This window comes from Apteryx rowi, unplaced genomic scaffold, assembly GCF_003343035.1.
Source record: "Apteryx rowi isolate R43461 unplaced genomic scaffold, aptRow1 scaffold_136, whole genome shotgun sequence".
NCBI classification, from domain to species: domain Eukaryota; kingdom Metazoa; phylum Chordata; class Aves; order Apterygiformes; family Apterygidae; genus Apteryx; species Apteryx rowi.
The window spans coordinates 964,962-986,477 of record NW_020447597.1 but is presented as its reverse complement, the minus strand read 5'-3'; the positions used below and the strand labels follow the sequence as shown (position 1 = coordinate 986,477).

At 43.9% G+C, this 21,516-nt stretch overlaps 1 protein-coding gene across 2 annotated transcripts in view; it reads right to left on the bottom strand.

Moving 5' to 3' along the window:
* Positions 1 to 13,630, bottom strand: part of NDRG1 (N-myc downstream regulated 1) — a 39,194-nt gene extending 25,564 nt beyond the window's left edge. Inside the window, exons 1-2 of one of the 2 annotated variants that reach the window (XM_026057079.1) lie at positions 13,598 to 13,630; positions 1,476 to 1,554 (exon numbers count right to left, since the gene is read on the bottom strand). In XM_026057079.1, the coding sequence (XP_025912864.1) occupies positions 1,476 to 1,538 (63 nt within the window). In that variant the 5' untranslated portion in view covers positions 1,539 to 1,554; positions 13,598 to 13,630. Of the gene's footprint in view, positions 1 to 1,475; positions 1,555 to 12,890; positions 12,977 to 13,597 lie in introns of those variants that run through there. The other variant, XM_026057080.1, reaches the window with a different exon arrangement.
* Positions 13,631 to 21,516: the final 7,886 nt, after the last annotated feature.

The following is a 21,516-nucleotide window of genomic DNA, read 5'->3' as shown; positions in this document are numbered from 1 at the left end:
TGTGTACAATAAGCCAAGATGTGACTTCAGGTTGCATCACCCACTCAACGCCAACTCCTTCCATTAATTTTGGTATGTGCTGAGTGTCCTTCAGGGCAATCATTTTTTCACTTTCTCAAAATACATTAAACAAACTTATTTACTCCATGTTAAGAATGACCACACAGGAAATTAATCTAGAGCAACTGTGTGCCAGTTTCTGTGTATAGACAAAACTTAAGGTAGCATCATGAATAAAAGTATATAGAGTTTGTTGTCAAGATACAGCTTCTCATCTACATGCTATAGAAACCCCAAAAGTTCTTCAATGTTAAGATTTCTTTGAATAATGTCGAAGTAAAGACATTTCAGTAACTATGACACTTCTGCTTAATATCTGCTTCATTTTGCTGCTGCTTAACAATATTGGCATTAAAAAGGGGATCTTAGTTTCTGAAAAGTTTGAGTGCTGCTTTCACTGGTATCCAAACAAGCTCTGCTTTCATGCAATGTCCTTGGCAAAGGATCTGTGTTTAAAGTTTCTCCAGCCATTTCACTGCAGTCTTAAGTGGAAGTGATTTTCTGAAGTGTTTACGCAACAGAGGTAGGGGATAAAAAAGAAAATAGCAGATAGAGCAATGAATAGTTCTAGCAGAGAAAAACAGAAGAAAAGATAAATTCATTATTGTCAAGAATTACAATCATTATGAACAGAAGAAAAAAATTTATTTTTGATTCAAGAGAAAAACTGACAAATTCATTCATGTTATCACAGTTAAGTATTTGCCATGAATGCACTGAAGCACAGAGCATTATTATTACAGAACAAGGTCAGACAGCCACTGAACTCAGACACCGTGGGCAGAGAATTGATGAAAAATAGTGGAGGAAAAAAAGGAAAAAAAAAAAAGAAACACAGCACAGTTAAGTAAAAAGACCTAAGCTATGCTGCAGCCCACGAGGTATGCCTACAGCTTGCGCACGTACAGCTGGCTGCAGTCCTGAGAACTGTTTGGCTGCAGCAAGGCAGAGCTCAGTGCAGCCTGAGGGGATGGCACGGGGCACAGTCATACCTCAGCATGGAGAAGTGTCCTGAGAAGTAAAGGCTCTCTGCATAGTTGYGCCTTCTTTAAAGCTACCGGTAGAGCAAAGTTTGTATCCCTACATTTATTAGTCTATAGATATAGATGGGTCTACATGGGAGTGCCCAATTGGTACCATCCAAAATAGCTAGAGACACCCAGAACTGTCATTCAGAAAAATAAAAAAAAAAGTCACTACCAGATGAGTACTCAAAGAAGAACAAAACCAAAGACTGAGAAAGAACAATAATTAAGGCTCAATTTTGCCTTATTTTCAAGAAAAGGAATTGCCCTCTTACTGTCTTCATTTTCCTCACACATGATTTGCTGGAATTAATCTACAAATAAGTGCAGTTCCAACAATAACCCTGAAATACAACACCTGAGCTCTAAAAAGCTTTAAAAAAAMCTTACCTCCTCCTTCTCTACGAGAGGTTTCACCTCTGCAAGGTGAGCATCCTGGAACTCTGCTGACATGGTCAGTAGCTGGTATCTGCAAAGATGAAAAAAGAGATTTGTTCARCTTGTATCAAAGATTAAATACAGGMACAAATAAAAATCCCTCTCAAGGACCTGCTGTCTCGGGTTAGAGTTTAGAAGATCTTTACAAGAAGATTATGAATCTCTTGGAGGAATCTCTTCATTTATGTGGAGTGCTGTAGTTGGATGCAAGATGCCCAGTTTATTTTGCCCATGGAAAACTTTTGGCTTAAGCACACCTAAAGCCCCAGCGCAGTTGCACCAYGCTGAGTGCAGACACCCCTGGTTCTATCCTCAACCTCCAGTGCGACAGACAATGCTTATTTGATCTTAACATTAAACTGTTTAAACTCAACTGGTGTTATAACAACCTTTATGAAGGCCTACATTAACTTAAGCGCTTCAGCAGTTTTCTGCCAGAGCACAGAAACACTCGCTAGATCTCCAGCACTAGTTTGTTGCCAAGATGAATCGAGCAGCAGACCCTTCTGTAGATGCAGTGTGCTCTCTGCATGTTGAGTGGGGCTTCTTTCAGTTCAGTGAACAGTTTGCTCCAAACCGGGAGTTGCAGGAGAACAGCATGTTTTTGTTCTTGCAGCAGAGGATAAGGCGCAGGAGGCAGGGGGCTGCTCCCCGCGAGGTTCTGCAGAGTGACCAGAAACAGCTCTTGAAGGAGCTACTGAACCCGTTTCAATGGCAAGATGAGGAACACAAAAGTCAAAGCAGGTTGAACACATCTCCTGCTGGAGAAATGCATGGCATGCTGTTTTCATGCATTTGGGGCAAAACTGGGATTTCGTTGACTACACAACGATAAAATACGTTAGTTCAGTTATTTCTTGAGAAAATTTTAGAATTGTCTCAACTGAAGTGTGTAAGTGTATTCACAATGCAAAACAAAAGGCTGTAATGTGTTTAGGACTTACTAAGTGCAATTGCAAACAAGCAAACATTTTGATCGTTAGCAGGTTTCCCAAAGAGGGAAAACAATAAGCATAAAAATATGGAACAAGATTAAAATCAATTCTTTAAACCGTGGTTTCCCGCCTCCTGATTTAAATCAATATACCCAGCCTAGCACCAATGACCTCATGCTCAAGAAGGGCTATGAAGCCCAGAGTGGCAGTCAGGGGCAGCAGTGTCATYTGAACTCTGTCCCATGGGTTAACTTGATGCACTTTTCCCCAGCCAAAGGTGTTCAAGTGAGAAAGTTTGCAAAACAGCTGGATGCTGCAGAAAGCTATGAAGTGGTAGGCACTGATTAAGAGAGCTAATGCTGAACATCTGCTACCACAGCAAAGCGTGTGAAAGCAGTTTTGGAATTTAGGAATCCTTACTGCAAGCTGTGCAACTGAATGGATTTTTTTGGCAAATATTTACGCTAGGGATTTTAAGCTTAGTGAAATGCTCCATGAACCCTACCACTTGAGACAGGAGGTAGTAACAAAACTGTCCCCATTCCACGTAATTTGCAATCCAAATTTACACCAGGGCACCAGAGCTATTTAAATAGTCAGAAAAGTCAAGACATAGTTAATTCCCCAGCAGTCACTCTGATCCACCCTTTTACTTCAAGTTTTCCAGAAAGTTTAGCTTGCTTAAGATTTTTGAATGTAAAGAACAATCTAAAACAAGCTTGCCAAAGCTGACGGTGGCATTTTAGAAACAGTGTTACATACTCTCACAATCACGGCCATCTCTGTAATCTGCTATTCTACACAGCGAGCTATTGTGTACGGCAGAAAGGGAAAATGAATGCTGCAGCAGTATTTCGAGGTTGAAAATATTCACATGCAGATGCAGCTAACTCAGGCTCTTTTTGCACAGCAGCAAGTTCTGTTAAGACAGAAATAGCACCTTAATGTTCCCCTGAATCCTGCAACATGGGCTAAGAAGTACACAAGGTTTTTTCCATGTTTTGTCTATACAGGAGGAAAGTAAGAAGCCAGGCTCCCCGCAGTTTTCCAGTAAGAAGTGGCTGGGGGAACAATGCCACAGCTTGTGTTTGTGGAAGAAAGTTGTTTACATGGGACAGTTTCAGATTTTCAGGGAATCAGATCATTGACTACAAACGATGAAAAAAGCAGTGCCAAAGAGAACAGCATCGAAGCCTTTTATAGCCTTAGAAAACAATACTGTTTTCATAATAGTTCAAAGTTGTTGCTCGATGTTTCCGAAAGCACCAACACTGGGAAGTGCTGACAAGCAGATCACACTACTTCCATAAAGGTCTGCTGAACAAAAACTTAGTGTAACAAGTGCTCACTTTTGGAACCAAACCAGATCTTTAAACCACATCATGTTTTCAGATCAGGCATTTCCAAGTTCTGGGTTTTCCTTCTCTCCATCAGGAACACCTGAAACTTTCCCACCAGGAAACAACTCTGATCACCCAGCATGACAACAYGCTGTTTGTTTGCCAGAAGTGGCAAATAAAGCCCTGGCGTCTGACCCCGCTGTAAAAAAAATCCTGTTTTCGGAAGAGAAAGTTGCTGGGGAAATGGTTTTGTATTATCCGTGCTCAGCACAAGTTTTATAATATGTAAATGGGTGCTTTTGCGCTCCCCTCTTGCATGGCGTGGTTGCTCGAAGCTGATTCCACTGCAGGACTTTCCTAAATAGATAAACATACAAGCATTGCTTTATACACATCTCAAAGCACTTGCCTCACAGAAGTGTTCAAATTTCAAAGTTTATTTATATTCGCAAGCATTTATGAAAAGTTGCCAACTCTGAGAAAAACATTTTTTTTTCTTCTTCACTCCCCTTTGCCCATGCRGCGTGCTCAGAGGTCCCAGGTTCTCCCCTCCGGGACCAGCTGCCACCTCCAAGCAGGCTCCCACCAACCCGTGCCCATTTATGAGCCAAACTGGCTGGAACCGCAGCTCCAAGGATTACGTTTCAAAACAAACGTGCCTCTGGCTAAGACAAATTAAAGGTTTAAGGCACCTTTGCTGCTGYCAAAGTCCTTTAAAAGTGATCACACGTGTGTTTTGCCAAGTAGCAGGAAAAGCAGCCAGCCAGCTTAGAGGGAGCAGAGGGGCAGGAGTAGGGTGAAGCATGACGTTAGAATGACTAACGTCATTCAAAAAGGCTTTTCTGAACCRAGTCCAGCCCAAACCCACTGCTCCCGAACCACCAAAGTTTCCTAAACAGGGCCATTTCACTGGCCCTGATTATTCATCTCTTAACAATTCAGAATATCCCAGGATATTCCCTGTAGGAATATAGGGAAGTGGAGGGGTGGCGCTTTGTGGCTTTATCATTCTGCAGCAGATCAAAGCACTATTGAAAGAAGCAGGTTTGGGCGAGGAGGGACGGAGCTAAAATGCCTCCTGAGCTTTGACGAAGTTGATTAGCCATGATCGCCATCGGTCACAGGTCTCAACMTGTACATCGCTGGAGAGCAAATAACAGTGCAGCTCAGACATCCGACAGCAAAGCAAAGTAAGCTACTGCGACGCTCGAGCATCACCTGCAGCCTCAGCCGATGGCCAGTGAGGCCCCTCCTAGTGATTAACAGCAAGCACTGTAAACTAGTGTCCACCAATGGATGGCCCTCCAAAAATGTTATGGCCACTGTAAATTGGAAATGAGCTTGAAAAAACCCATCTCACCTAAAAAGAAAGGAGTGGAGTTCCATTAAAGACACCAATGTATGGTTATCCCAAGACGTAGCTATACTCCACAACACATACTCTCATTAGGTGCAGTTTACATTTCAGATAGTTCATAATAAACACAACAAATCTAGTCYTCATGTTTACGATTCATTTGAAAATTATTCATTTTGCCGTTCATGCATAAGTATCTGCCTACACTATTCCCTGTTTAAGCTATGCTTTGTTACAGGCATTGATGTCACAAGCTCCTTTGTGTGCTGAGTTACCAATTCTCCGTGACATGGTTCCATAAAATAAATCAAGAAAGAGGTTTTAATAAGAGTGATTCTTCCACAGTTCTTCCCCTCCCTTAAAAAAGGTCTCCCTTTTGACAGTTAAGTAGCATCTGAATGAATAGATTGAACAGCAAATGTCAAGAGTTGACGACGCTGAACTACTTGGGAATTGTTTCCCTTAGCCTCTAGTAATTCCATGATAATCTCAATTTGCAATTAAAAGTTAATAACCTGACACCAAGCAAGCTTGGAATAGTAAGCCTTAAATCACCTAAAGTCTCAAATCGAAAAGGTAAGGAACAAAAGCATATTTCTAAACTAAACAAAACAAAACAAACACACTCAAGGAACTGAAACAATTACATTGCCTGATGGCATTGAATGTTTGGGGCTAGCCATACAGCGAGCCTCAGAATAACAGTAGAGTAAGTTCGGATCCACAGATGTTCTGCAAATCGCTGTCACCCAGCCCCCTTAAAGCCCAGTACACTGCATGCACTCCATTTAATTTGTGTTGTTTCTAACCARTTTGCTTTTATTTCTTTTCAACTCCCTTTGCAAGCTACTCCACAGTCAGCATGCTTTAGTGAGTGCTAGAGTTGGAAAAGAGAGCTCAGGCTGCTGCCTTCCTCACCCACCAGCTTTAGTGGCATAACAGCAGTGCTCAAAGCCAAAACCAGGAAGGGCTTAAAGTTTTAGCCATTTTTAAGTTTACGTTTATGCAATGTGCTAATCGATCCGATTAGCAAACTGAAACGTTTTGGCCAAGGCCTTSAGTGCTGTGCCAAACAGTCAAATTAAGCCACAAGGAGACGACTGTACAATTGAGCCAGCAGCTGATCTGCTGCTGGGCTCCAGCTCACAGCGTGCGGATGCCTCACGGCAGCGTTTCTCACAGCTACGCTTGCCTTCACTTTCATCATATCCCTGCGGCCAGAAAGCCAAGATCTCCAGGCTCTTCTCCAGTCCTTTTGTGCTAGCTGTTCCACTTGTACGATTGGCACAAATGCCTGTAAATGCACAGAGTTGTTCAGCTGCAATCACTTTAGGTTCGGACACAGCCTTTAAGCTGCAAAATTATCAGACCAGGGACTAGTTACTCCTCATGTGCACGACATATTCTGGCAGCTGTACATCAAAGTAGCGTTAAAACAAGCTGAACTGGAAGTAACCCCTCTATCTATTCCACAGAYTGTAGGAAACACTTAAGAAAAATGTTGCAACACAGTTTGCACAATACTTTCACYGAGGGATGCGCTGAAGAATGTTCCTTGGAAAGCCTGGGTTCCTCCCATTTCACAGGAGTAAAAATGTGGCTCACACTTGCCCCCTCCACAATGGTGGAAGTTGTTGGTGTATTCCTAGTTTGCAGGGAAACGGAGAACTTGCAACAGTCTGAGCCGGGTTTCTGCTTCAGCAGCTGCCAATACTGCCYAGACTACAATGTTACAGCTCCAGGAGGAAGAGATTACAAACCCCAATGAAGTTCTGAAATTCAGGTTTYTTTAACATCTGGCATCTAAAACTGCTTCCAGTCACACTTCTGTGAAACTGAAGCCTCCAATAGAAAGAAGTTTCTTTAAAGAACTTAAATACCAGTGCTTGCACAGAACTTTCTAGCTACGACAGGAGCTATCATCCCAACCTGCTTCCTCAAGCAGCAGTTTTCAGCTGACACGACTGCGAGCGGCTCTTCCTCAGGACAACGGACCGGCACAGCGTGTGGGGCAGGGGAACCCACTGCTTGCATGGGAAGAAGCCAACATCTCATTGGCAGCCTAAGTTTATTTAGAAATGCATTATGCCCATTTGTTCTGGTGCYAATATTGTCCTTTAGCTTTAAAGGACTCCACACTGTGGGTGGCAAGCACCGCAGGGTGGAAAGAGAGAAGAGTGATCAGAWGTCTCACCAGGCTTCATTCTGTTGCACAACCAAGCCAGCCCATCTCCTTTCCCTCCCCAAACACCCTCCTCACCCTTCTCTGCATCTGCCTCACTCTTTCCTGAGCTGACTGCAAAACTAAAAGTCTTAAGCAAAGATTAAAGGCAATGCATTGCTACGAATACTCACACCTCCTCTGCACCTGGGTGTGAGGCTGGACTTTGGGAGCAGAATAAATAATGAATACTGCACAGATGCACTAGGCATCTCATAACATGGAAGAGACGGCTTCTGCCACAAAGATTGCAGTCTAAACAGACAAGAAACAAGCTATTGTTCCTGCAGCTCACCAGTGTCAGGCCATGCTTCCCACCCCCTCCTATTTTCAATCTGCCATGGTTTAATAGTTCATAGCTTCTGCCCAGCTGCAACTACTTCAAAAAGTGGGTGGTTCCTGCAAGTTAGAGGCAAAAACATACTGAGATTATTCCAGAAGGAACAGGATTGTAGTATACTCAGAGATGAAGAATGTTATTTGGCTCTAGGTTGCACCCCTGCAAGTACATAAGGGTTTCTTTTTGTGTCTTGCATTTTCACATTGATATTGCAAAGCTAAGTACTCAAATTGCAAAACATCACAGCTAAGGCTGACAGTGCATCTTAATTTACATATATTAGGTCATACTATACAGATTATGGCTTCTGAGTTCAAACACTACTTGTCCTACCACCTATTAAAATTGCTTGCTCATTGCTGCTATGAGTTCTCTTAAAAAAAACCTTGTCAGCGTGTTTGGGCTGACATTTTCCATGGCAAATGTCTAAGTTTGTCTGTTTTTAAGGAGGAAAGTAAAATTTACGGATACTAATTTGCTCCTGTGAGCTCAACAACCCCATTACAAAGTCAGCTAAATTTAAGCATTTGCACAAGCTGAAATACTCCAGGCTAGATTTGGGTCATGGTCTTCTATTGCCTGCAAGTTTCAGCACCTCGAGGCACATTATGATCTTCACAAGGGCTGAGCACGCTCTGGCCTATAGCACAGCAGAAGGGGTTGGTGAGTGGGTGTCTGAGTTAACACTATTCAGGGCCAGAATATTCCTTGCTTCTCAAAATAAGACTTTCAAATTCCTTCAGGATGGACAACAAGCAGTTCTGCATCCTTGGATGACTATTTTCAAAGCCTTATCCACCCATGCTCCAGGTTAGCATGCATTACGTCAGGTAGAAAACTGAAAATTTCAAGTTCTTTTTCCAGACTTCGTTTACAAGAGGGGTTGGAGTTATCCATGCCCAAATCACTATTTAAGATTAGGATTTTATACACAACTTCATAAAATGCAGCATGTTTTACCTGAAAAAAAAATATGAGATGCTCTTAAATTACATTATCTAGGGGGAAAAAAAAGTATTTTGAATTTGCCAAAATATAAAGGGTCATTATAAAATTGCAATGCCTCCGTTTCGTAGAATAAGCATGTAACATAGTACGGTGTAACTTCATCCAAGGATACAAACACATCCTAAAATCTAGCAGGAACAAAATGTTTAGAGCACCCTACAACTGTAGCAGCAGGAAAGTGACATCATCAGTTTGACAGTACGCGCAGGAGCATCCTGAAGGAAGCAAACCAGTGACCTGCAGCAAGAGCAATCCTTCCTTCCTCCAATACCGCACTTCCTGTCTGGATATCTGCGTACTCTGCTAACAAAGAAAATCTCCTTTATCAGCCTTTTAACTCTTCCATTACCCTTTATGCCTACCATTAAATACCTTCTATATGTTTAGACACAGTGTGGCTCCGTTGCATCGAACACCAGTGCCTCCACCTACAGGATCTCCTTCAGAGGCATCACAGATTAAGATCCTTATCACTTAGATTTTCCTTCCTAAAAGTTAGACTTTCTGTAAAGGGACAAGAGTTCACCATGTACGAGTGGTGAAATGACAAGGACAGAACAAAAAAAACAAGGGAAGGATGAAAGCACATGAAAAAATTTGTTTGATAGTCAGGTAGGTTTTTATGCTGTACTGGTTTATGGCCTGCTCTTTCCATTAATTTTTGCATCATCCATACGGTGCTAGCAGACTGCCCATACGCATCCGTGGTAGAAAAGCAGCTAAAAGAGCTATACTTTTGAAGCTATACTTAGTTCAGACAGGAAGCAGCCAGTCCAAGGCTTGGAAAAGTAGTGAATATCCAATTTTAAAACAGGGCTCAAAAAGGAAGATCTGCATTGACCAAATTCCAGCTGTAAAGAGAAAAAAAACCTGACTGACAGATGAAAGGGACACATTAAAATTGTGGCAATTAACTGGAAGGAAGTAGCACAACCCCCAAAAGAAACATAGGAAACCTGATTGGCCACACAAAATAGGAGCAACGAAATCAACATACATCCTGCTTTGTACAAACAGATGCAGCTGTGGAAAATTTCATCAGCAGGGACAGTGCAGTTGGGCAGCAGCGAGCACACTGCGGTGCTCCCCCGGACGGAGACTGTCCTATTTGACTCCATGCTGCTGGGCATCACCCAAAGGCAACACTCTTGAGCCAAGCACGAAACAAAACAGGCCTGATCCTGCCCCAACCCCTTCGTTAAAACGAAATTCATCTCCCGCATTCCCTAACGTAGGAGCTGGTGCATTCGGGTCTGAAACCCGGACAACCGTCATCTCAACCCTCTGAGCACCTGCTACGCCTAATTAAATGGCAAATAATGGTACTGATTCTTAGCGACTCTCAGTATTGAGTTAAATTATGCTGTCATCACACTTTAATGATACATGATCACCATATTCAGGAGAAGCTTTGAATGGTTTCTTACTTCTACTCCAACTCTGCAGCCAAAGGGAATAACAGTAGGGATTACCTCCTGCTGGCTGGCCCTGCTGAAGCTACCCCGGGCTCTGGAAGTGACACAGATAGGAAAAAAACAACATCATTTGAGAGAAACATCAATAGCCATTATATTCATAGCCATTGATTTCCAAGAGGCCTAACCCAGATTTTAGTCATCTGTAGCAACACACATAACCAAATCAGAAAATGGTGTTGCCTCCTTTTAAGCCTCCAGAAAAGTTACAGAGTATTTCCCATGACTTTCTGGTGCTAGAAAGTAGTTTATTTATAACTTTTGAGACAGAGACTTTGACAGACGGTCCAGAAATACCCTTTCCCTGATGTGCCAAAAGCTGGAGATACTCTCTCCACTCCAACCTCTAAGAAGTTCTTCAGCAAGAAGGCTGAAGAGACCTTTGGACACTAGATAAGCTTAAAAATTTACACCTAGAGTCTGAAGGGCAGTCTATATACAATGTCACCTTACTTGGCGAAACAGGGCTACTGACAGGTGAAAGAAGGCTCCTCTACACTTCCTGAGTTTTTTTAGGTGCTGTGACACAATCTGAAAGTTAAATGTAAACAAACTGCTGGTCAGAAGCCTTCTTTGGTCCTAAGAATCAGCATTTAATTACTATTAAGATCAAGCTGTTGCTGCATTAATGAGCGTCTCCTGGTTTCTGCAGTTTTGCTTTTTAAGTTGCCAAACCCGACCAACTAGAGAAACTCGCTGGTGCTGTGTACAGCTCAGTCCTAGGACTGAACAGAACCAGGCCATTGGTTTCCCAGGTTGTGCTCTCCCCTGCTAGCAAAAGGGCTTGTGCTTCTTCAAGCTTCCAGCTGTGTGTATGATGTAAACACAGTTGATCCACCATAATTAGAGTTCTCGTTTTTGAGAATTTCAGTTTCTGGTCTTCTTTCTGAAGAGATTCAAGCCAGTTATGTATCTTTTCTTTCACTCTTTGCCTACTTCAGCAATAAAACCAGGAAATGTCTCATTGCATACATGTTCAGCATCTAGTGCAAGAGGTTCCCAGGCTCTAATGAGGTTATGTGCAAAAACAGTATTTTCTAAGGGAAGTTAGAAATTTGCTGGAATCCTTTAATCTGGTGAAGAGAAGCTACATGTTGCCCTTTAGTCAAACCAAGCCAATCATTTAGGTTTACAAATCTGAATCTAAGAATTTATCACATCAGTCCATTGTTATCCCACCTGAATTGCCAGAGCAGACAGAAATTATTCAGCTGCCTTATAACTATTTTGGGGGACCAGGCTCCCATACCATACTGTCTCCCAAGATGCACTGTGATTTCCCATTTAACTGTCATAATGCAATAAGGAATATTCAAAGAACAGAATATCTCCCCCTGGAATAAAAAAAAAAAAAATTGGGAAATCCTGCTGTTTTTACTGAGCATTCATTTAAATTTAATATACCCAAATGATCTGTCACGGTTCTAGCATTCCTTTTGCTTTTGGCAAGAACAAAAAAGCCATTGTTCAGCACAGAAAGAGCAGTGCTGGAGGAGTCTGCTTGTCGGTGGTGCTGGTGCCCGCTCCCATGTGGCAGCTCTCCCTCAGCAGGGGCATGCACAGCACTTCAGCCACTGTCAAATCCTGCAGGACCTTGACACCTCTAAGACCTCTACCCCATGGTCACCTTGCATGAAGCGGCCAGCAAATGAAGGGAAGGCAATCATTGCATAAGCACTTTCCTAAGGGAATCAAGTGAAAAGCCCAGCTTGACAGGACCTTCTAGACACCTCTCCACCAGTCTGGTTTGAGGCCAGCCACTTTGTAGTGTGCTCAAGGGAATGATTTCATCTCTCAGTTCACATGTTTCCTGCAGAAATTTTGGTTCAAAGTTGTCAAAGTCCAGCCTGTTCAGGTATCTGCTGCACTGCACTGCAAGGAACTCGGACTGAGAAGTTGTGGTCTCTAACTCCCCAGACCCTCATTCCATGCAATCTGTTCCATTCGTACTGCAAAACACCAGGTACATAAGCCATACACATCCTACGTAGTCTCTCATTACAGCAGTAAAAACTGGTTCCATTACATCAGTATTTTCCAGAAATCTCTGTACATCAGAACACATACCAAGTCCTCCTGAATATAAATTACTTTTTGAAGGGCAGAGAGCTTATTAGTACTCAAGGGACTGTACAAACTTTTAAGAAACACTATTATTGCTGCACCAGCTCCTCAGTTTTACCATATCATCTGCAGTCATGAAATTCTTGCTGTTGTTCTAACTGCTTTAGACTATGGATAAGTTAAAAGAGCACAAGATTTTTAAAAACCTGCTCCCAGCACCGAGTTCAATGTGCCATCAACTTGTTGCCACTCACTGAAGTTTTGCTGCAAGTTATGCCCATAACAAGCCCATAACAGCCAGGAGTAAAAACAAGACAGGCTTTTTCCATATATTTACTTGAAGCATTTGACAGCTCCTGTTTACAGAATATCTCCAGTGCTTGCCCTGAATGTCCAGTTTTTCTGCAGCTGCTTATTTTTGACACTTGGGCCTCCCTGACACCCCACCAAAAAAAAAAAAAAAAAAAGAGGGGACCAAAATCCACAGCAAGTCAAACAGTGCAACAACTAACAGGGAACCTGTTCCATGCCCCTATTACTACATTTTCTAGGTTCAAAACACAGCTCCTATTTAAAGAGACAGCTCAGGAGAGAAAAAAAAGTCTGAATAACGTATTTGGTAAATACCTCTATCTGGAAACTGAAAGGAGTCTTCTTCCGGGGATGAGGTGAGGTGGGCTTTCTAACACAGCGGGTAAGACAGCGGGGAATGCTAGTTTGCAAGTGTTTCATAGGCTAACGGTAATACAACGGAAACGCTAACCAAAACATCCTCAGTGGCAGAAGTCAAATGACACGTTATGTCATCAGCCCCGCTCCCCGGACGGCGCTCGCTCGGCAAACACTGCCCTGAAGTGCTCCGAAGCCGCGCCGCGCCTGCGGGTGCTCCGCGGGAAAACGCAGCTCTCGCCACGCACGAACACCGCAACCCCACGGGCACAACCGGGCGCTCGTCAAGCCACTCATCTGCGGCAAACCGCAAGCAGAGCTGCGAAAGCAGGACGCCACCAGCGCCAGGAGCCCGCTGCCGTCTGAAAAGTCTCCGCATCGCTTTCAAAGCTTGTTTTCTCCCGGCCCGGTGCTGCAACAGGAGAGACCGATGCGCGGCAGCGGCGCCGCCCCGCCAGCGAGCACCCGCCACCAGCCCCCGGCTTCCCCGCCGCCTCCCCGGGCGGCTTGGACGGAGGGGGGGAAAAGGGGGTTATTAATTAAAAAATATATATATATAATAAAAAAAAAAAGAAAAGGAAAAGGAGGGGAGGTGATGCTCAGGGCCCCCTTCCTGCCCCCTCGAGGGGCACGGAGGGAGCCCGCCAGTGCGGGTCCTGCCTTACCCGCCGCGGGAGCCGCTCTCCGTGCGCCGCCGCCGCCGCGCTCCTGCCGCCGCCGCCGCCCTCCCGTGGCCGCGGGGCGGATTTATAGCCCGCGCCCCGCCCGCCGGGAGGCGCTGCCCGCCGCCGCCGCCGCCCCGCTGCCCCGCCGCGGGGCCGGGCCCCCGCCGCCACCCGCTCCGCGCTCCGGCGGCCGCGCCGCGCCGCGCAAGATCAGCGAGCATCGGCCGCCGCCGAGTCGTGCAGCCCGTCCAGGCGCTCCGACATCGCCCTCGCGAGCAGGCTTTGGCCGCTGTGCGGGGCTGTGTCCCGGAGCGATCCAGGCCCCGGGAAGAAGAGGTTTCGCACCCTTAGGCGAGGAGGGGCGAGTGTGGGCAAGAGGTTTGCCAGAGGGCCCTGCGAGCAGCAGTGGTGGGAAATGCCCGGGGAAGGATTGCAACAGCGAGGCCTGGGCACAGGTGGTCAAAATCGTGGGGATGTGTGTGCTACCATGTAAAATTATGTCTGTTTGCCAGATCCTGAACTGCAATATCCTGTACTCATATGGTAATGTGACCGCTAGAAACAAACTCCGATTTCAGTAGAAGCAAAATAATGCCTTCATGAATTTCTAGTCAAGTTCAGAGGGTGCAAGTGGGTGCTGCAAATGCGGTGTGAGATTCCCAGAGAACAGCTTCTTTGGCAGGAAGCACAGCTAATCATTTATTCCAAAAAGGGGCTGGAGCTTGCTGACTAAAGGATACCTCTAAATACATACTTCTGTGTGTAACCACCTGCAAAGGGGTGGGTTAAACAGTGACAGTCTGAACTGCTTTTTCTCTGTTTTCTGTAAGGCACACTTACCCCACCTCCGTGATTTCACTTACCAGCCTCACTGTTAGGACAGGTTACAGTGACCCTAATCAATGAAATCCACAGCATGCTGTCACACTGCCTCATGCAGTTGCTTGAAAAGGAAATCAGAAATTCCCGAAACTCTGCAGCTGTCTCAGCTAAACTCTCTGCCTCTGTTTTCTCAGCTATACAATAAACTTATTAAATCCAGTCTCTAAAAGCTTGGTGCTGTTCAAATGCATATTGGCTTCTCTACTCCTGAACCAATTTCTGTACCTGAGTTGGAAGTGTTGCCTTAGGAAGAAGAGCACTGGAAATCTCATTCCTTTTCCACCAGGAAATAGTGGGAGACCATGTTGTGCTGCATTAACTCTGAAATATTAGTAAGTCTAGAAAAAAGCAGATTTCTTATCATATTTTCTTATCGTTGATTAGGTTATGCCTGCAAGGATGAAAAGTATTTCTAAAACAACAGAAGACAAGCATTTGTCATTCTAAGGCATGCACAGCTCCACTTTTTGTGTGTTTTCTTTGTTTTTTGGACATAAAAGATCTAACCATGTTTGTATTCATTTTAATCTCTGAGTCCAGGAAACCAATGAGACCAACAAAAGTAATTTCATTTATAACTGAACCAATTTTGGAGTCAAATCTTCAAGACTAAGTCATCAGCTCACTGGCTTGCTATGTATGTTATGGAAGATCTATCTAGCTCAGTGGTTCCTAAAGTTATGGAACAAGTACAAATACTGGAACAAGAAGATGGGCTTGACTAATTTTCCAGGGGATTAATCCTCCCTTTTGGTATCTGATCATGAAACAAAATCCTAGCTCAGAAAAATTCAGTCCTTCAGAAAACAGATCTGGGTCAGTGTCTGAACAGTGTGGTTTGGCCCATCCTCAAGCAGTTTTTCAGTCTGCTGTGCTTGGCTGCTTTTTGGGTAAGGGGCCTGCGGCTCTGGAGATTCAGATGGAATGAACTGGGAGTCAGACTTCTGTGGTGAAAACAGTGAGAATTGTTCTGAGTCGGGAGTCAACTTAGTAATTTCTTTTCCTTTGGCCTTTGCAATTTGTTTCTTGTTTAGACCACATGTAGTGTTCGAACCCCCACAAACATTTACGACAAACAGGCAGACAGGAGTGCCCAGAAGCCAGTAGTTGCTAGCCCACGTGGACAGAAAAGCCTGGGAATCTGCATCTGAACTGAGCCCTGGCTAGCTCAAGCACTTTTCCCAACTTTTTTGCTAGTTATAAGGCTGAGAATAACACAGTGATTTATAGTGTCTTTTGAGAGTGGATGGTGGATTGCAAAAGAAAACGAAGTCATTCCAAAAATCCAAGTTAGGAAGTATTTTACTATGTGAAGATGTAATTGCTAAAGTTTGTACTCAGAGAGCCAAATCTTGCCTTGTGCCAGGAAGGAGCACAGCTGAAAACTTTGGGAGCATCTTTCCCCTCTGCTTCAAAAAGTCTCCTTAGAAGACAAGTTGGGAGAGCCGGGATGTCCACACTGAATTTATTGGAGTGGTGTCACTGACAATGCAAGAGCAGTTGTTGCAGAGAGCTCTGGCCCCGTGCGGGGTTGCGTGCAGCTCACAGTGCACTCCTGTCCCAGGCGAGTGGCTCCTGTGCCAGTAGCAGGACGCATACACATGTGCATCATTTAGGAACCACTGTGCTGGAGAGATGGGCAAGCTGCTACCCACATGGGCCCTCTGGAAGGCTAAGGAGTATTTCTGCTCTATGCATTATATTTTTCTAATAAACCAGCTTTGTACGGCTGGTAAGCACTTGTCCTTTTCCAAAGACCATCTCTACAGGTAGTGGCTGCCCAGCCAGTGACATCCATTCACAGAATGGTTGAGGTTGGAAGAGACCTCTGGAGATCATCTAGTCCTGTACCAGCAAACTGGCTCTTCAGGCTGATCCAGAAGTACCACCCACCCCCAGTGGTATACGACACTTCTACTTGAGATGGCAGCATTTGGCCTCAAGGCTTTTAGAAGTGGAGCAAATAAGTCCTTGATTTACTGTTTTACTTTGCTTTGCTAAACTGGGTTGCTGCAGGTATACACCCACACATGCTAGACACGTATGTACAAGGAAGGGAAACGGCGTATTTCCACACTAGAGAAAGGCTAACAATATGATGCTGAGCAGAAACCTGCCTATGTGTTCCGATACCTGGAAGTAACAATATTTCAGCATTTAAATAGCACTTTAAAGCCATTAACTAATCAATGCTTACAAGGCTCCAGGGGAAAGAGGATGGTGGAAATGAGGAACCAACAGACTAAAGAGCTGATCCAAAGTCCACTGAAGGGTAACAATTCCATCTATCTCAATGCTATGGAAACAGATTTTAATCCTGAGACTGTTCTTCTTTCCTTTGACACTGTATTTCTTGCCATGCCAACATTAATATGCGATATATAAGTGGTAGTGCTGCAGCAGCAAAGAAGGAAAAAAAGACCTGAATAAAGTAGGAGCACACCATTATTTTTATTTATTTTTTTTAATATTGCACATTTCATTAGAATTATCTCTGCACACTGTTTACATTTAAGCAGTGGTAATATTATTAGTCACTGCAAGAGTAACTGGGTGTTCCCTTGTTCTCACTAACAATACATCAGGGATAATTTTGGATTAAGCTACATATTTTATGAAAAATATACTTGATGTTTGCTGGTTCATGTCAAAAGAATTCCCTGTGTGACCCATCAAATATCACACCCCATCCGCTGGGAATTTTATTCTACTACAGCCTTTTGTTGTTGTCTTTGGATCCCTTGATGATGCTGACATGTAGCCACATGGATGGGTTGTCCTTCCAAAAATTATCCAATGCATCTTTGAACCAAGGGCACTGACCCCAATAAAAAATATAAATAAATAACACTACAGATTCACATGCCCTTGTCAGAGATTTGCCTGATGTTATTCATATCCCCACATAAGTACTTATTTCCAGTTCGGAAACTGCTTTTGGCAGGTTTATCTGGTTCAGTAAGAACATAGATGTGGGGTGAGTCATCATTAGTTTGTCTTGCAACATGAACTTCCTCTCATGGGCAAAGGAAGTGAGGGGTTTTTTTTGGTACATCTGTTTAGAAGCCCAGGGTCTGTCTATATGTTCATTCAATGAATGGAAGGACTTTTTTTTTTTTTTTTTTTTGGTGGAGCATTTTATCAAGAGGAACATTTTGCAGGAAGTTCTGTTAATTAGGGTGGAATCTGTGACGTAAATTCACAGCAGGACTTCGATGCTGAGTGGCAAAGCTGCCCTGCCCCAAATTAGAGACTCTCACTTTCAATCCAACATGTGCAGACAGTTAAGTGCCTAAGAATTGGGTTTCAGAGAACTCAACATGCTGAGTGGGAAATATTAAAACCAGCCAAGAGAAAATGCCAAGAGAGACAAGATCTAAAATAGATTTTATATTTGTTTCCACGTAAGGTTTTCAGCTCTGAAGTCTCTCCTAGAGATAAATAGCTATGGCCAGTCAATGCTTTCTCCAGTACTACCTCACAGTCCATAACCCATGGAAAATACGGGTATCTGGGAGATTGATTTCTAATATTTTTCTCATTCAGCTGGGTTTGAGCACAGCTCTCCTGTTTACAGGGAAAAGGTTTAAACCACCAGTCTACTGGGTGGTTATATTTCAATTACACAACATTTTGTTTGCAGTCTCTCCTGTTGAAGCCCCTGTGTTTTGTAAAAAAATAATTAAAATTCATCAAGCCAGACAGGAAAAAAGAATAATTTGATTCTGTAGCTCACAGAAGTCATTTGCGATGGGGAGAAGATAGTTTCATATCCTTGCTACAGTTAGAAGGGGAATCGGGACTTGTCTCGTAATAGTCTGATACTTCCACCCTACTTCCAGATAGTAAGGTTTCACATTACAGTATCTAGATTAAAACCTGCCAAGGTTTTACAAAACACCTAGAACTCGTGAAGAAAATCTCTGTTTTCAAAGCTATCTTCTGTGCAAAGATTAGGCCAGCAGGCACTCCATGAAAACTTGCACAGGGTAAGACAAGGGAGGAGATCCCACCTGGGGTTTGGGTTGGGATCTAAAAGAACTCATCTTCCCAGAATGACAGTGGTTTTACGCACATTAAGTGAGAGACACAAATACTTTCTGGATTTGGTGACATCCCAGCAGGGTTTTTAAGGGTCTCAGTGGTATCTGCATTTTGGACTTGGAAGGTTCAGTTGAACTCAGCTCCCACGCTCACCACAATCACAGCGCAATGCTCTACTGCTAAAGTGCCTGCTATCTTGCCTGATTTAGTCACAGGTTTTCTACTCAGGTTGGTCTTTTGTTTTACTCCTCCTTGCCTCCTGGTTCCCTCTGGGAAACACCATGACTGGTGTGACACCAAGTATGTGCTGATGGCCCTGGCAGGATGTCTGTGGTGTCCAACTGCTCACCTGCTCTCTTGTGTTTACTCAGTGGGCTAAAGAGAGAGCTATTTTGGGGCTGTTGGGAGATCAAACTATTGGTTTTATGGGTACCTGCTTGTCCTATTCACAAAGTTATTTAGGCCTGCTGAAGGGATACTGTACTCCAGATCTGTCCACCATCTGTTAAACACACATATACACACCTGTATGTACAATCGTATAAAGTTTGTTTCTTTAGGGATCTAGGCTAAACATACAGATAAACACAGTAAGCTCCCTTACAGGCGTAACTTTACTGAGCTGGCATGACATATCATTCTTTTTTTATTCATGTTGATTCTTTTCGTGCCAACTATGAGAAGGCAGGTACAGCGGCCTATTTTAACTGAACTAAAAACAGTGAAGTAACCCTACACAGAAGGCAGATGTAGGGGAAAAAAGTTCACTCTGGCTAAAGGAATCTAGTCAGAAAGTACTCCCTTCCATGTTAACAACTACCCTGTCCCATCTCTCCTGCTTGAAGTGGCATCTTTACTTTTCTTCCCAAAATGACCTCCAAGAAGACAAGCTGCACAGATCATTAATTCAGTTTCAAGTATTGGATGGCAGAGAGCTCAAGTGGATGCCCGCAGTTATCTGCCTAAAGCTTGTCGCAGCTATAATCCTCCCTCAATCTGCTTGGCCAAAGTCTTGGGACACCAGGACCCCCCATACTCACTCACTGGGTGGGGAGAATTTGGCCATCAGTTGAGACTGCTGTCCTCTTAAATTCAATGCCAAGTTTAAAGATGTACTTCTAAGCTGTAAATGTCTTTTCCTCAAAGCTGCTTTCATATACTAAAAGATGCTGATTCCATATGCTTGAGCATTAAGAGGAAAACCCTGAGCCAGCCCACCCCAGAGGCACAGCGTTGGAGATGTTCAAGCTGAATTCATTTAGGGGCTGCACAAGCAGCATGCAGCAAGCCTGAAGTCTTCAACTCATTATGTAAAACAGAACTTGCAATAACCTCTTCTTCTGCAGACATGTGTGACTGGGGAGGTGCTGGGTATGAATGTGTGCTCTGGTAAGTTAGGCCACCCAGAGCAGGAGATCATAGGACTTGTAAGTCATCAAAGAACTTCCTGATTCCAAATACTTCGGTGCTGGTAGTGTCAGCCTGCATCTGGTTGGTCGCGTCCTGCAACCCCTGAGCCAGGCAGAAGGCGCTAAATGACATTTGATACCTTTTTGACTCTCTGTGATCAGTATTTGACCTAGCAAAATTGCTCCAAAACTGCTGTGCAAGTGCTCTCCTGCTTCCCTTTAGCCCCTACCTCTCTTTTTTTACCTTGAAAAATATTTCTCTACTAGCTAGAAATCCTCCTCCTCACCTCTCCCTCCCACCCAGTCTTGCCAAAGCACTACTGTGTACACGGATATATAGGCATAAATACATACGTGTGTACCAGGATGCTTCCCACTCCCCACTTCACAGCCTCTCTAAAGTAGTATCCACATCACATCTCGGCTGAACTTTTGAACCCACCAGGGCTGAGATGGCTTGAAATCAAGCAAAACAGGCTGGCCCATGCCTATGGGTTTAAGGAGCATCTAAGTAAGTACAAGTCAGAATTCTGTTCTCACTTAGATCTGATAAGGGAGAGCTGGTAAAAGGGCATGATTGCTCTCTAATCTTCCTAACGTAGTCACAGCATGTGCCCTCTGCCTGAAAATGCACTTAAAAGTAAATGTCCTTTTGGCCTGAGCACGCATTTACATAGCAATAGCACAATCAAGCAATTAACTAAAAGAAAAGTCTGGTTTTGCAAGACTCAGTCCTAAATGACCTGTAGCACTGCTTGTAATCAGTTCGATGACTACAGTTTTTTTCTTAAGTTTTTGTTTATAAATGCTGCTCTCACAGCTCTTAACACACACCGGAGCAAGCACAAGGCACTGGCAGCGAGGACTCAGAGCTGACCACACCAGCAGGCCTGGGACCATGTGCCTTACACTGGAAACAGATTCATGGTCCTGGGCACCTGGATGGAGAATACAAACTTCCACAAAACAAATACTTGGAGTTTCTTCTCTGTCCTGTATTCAGGCAGAGGGGATGGAGGTTGGCTCACTTCTCACAGGAGAGAGACCTTGTTTGAAAGAAAAGGCTGCTACAGAGGAGATGGGACACAAAGAGCAATTTTCTATTGCTGGCAGTACAGAGCGTAAGGACTCTGGCTTGAGACCGCTTATGCCAGAGGCAGTTAGAGTCACCGTCTGGTTAGGGGGTCTGCTTAGGCCTCATTTGACAAAGACTGGGCGTGCAGTCCTAAGAGGAAATAATCGAGGTAGTAGGGATGGGAGAAGAAGGGAATAGACAGGCTGATTGCAGCTTCTGCAGGAAAATCAGACCTGCCCTTTTTGCCAGCCATTTCAAGACAGTTGCTCAGAATTAAACAGTCAGCTCTAAATCAGCAGTTCATTCATTTAATAGCTTTAAAGGCTGTTCCCTATTAAACAAGACATGGCAAATCTGTTTCAGATTAGCAAATCAAATGACTCACAAAAATAAAAATCCCCACTTTGATATTAGGTTTTGGCCTGTAAGAGCTGTATGTCAAACAGATGCTATGTCAATACCACTAAATAGAAAAGGGCCAAAATCCAGTCTCTGGCTGTGAGACTAAG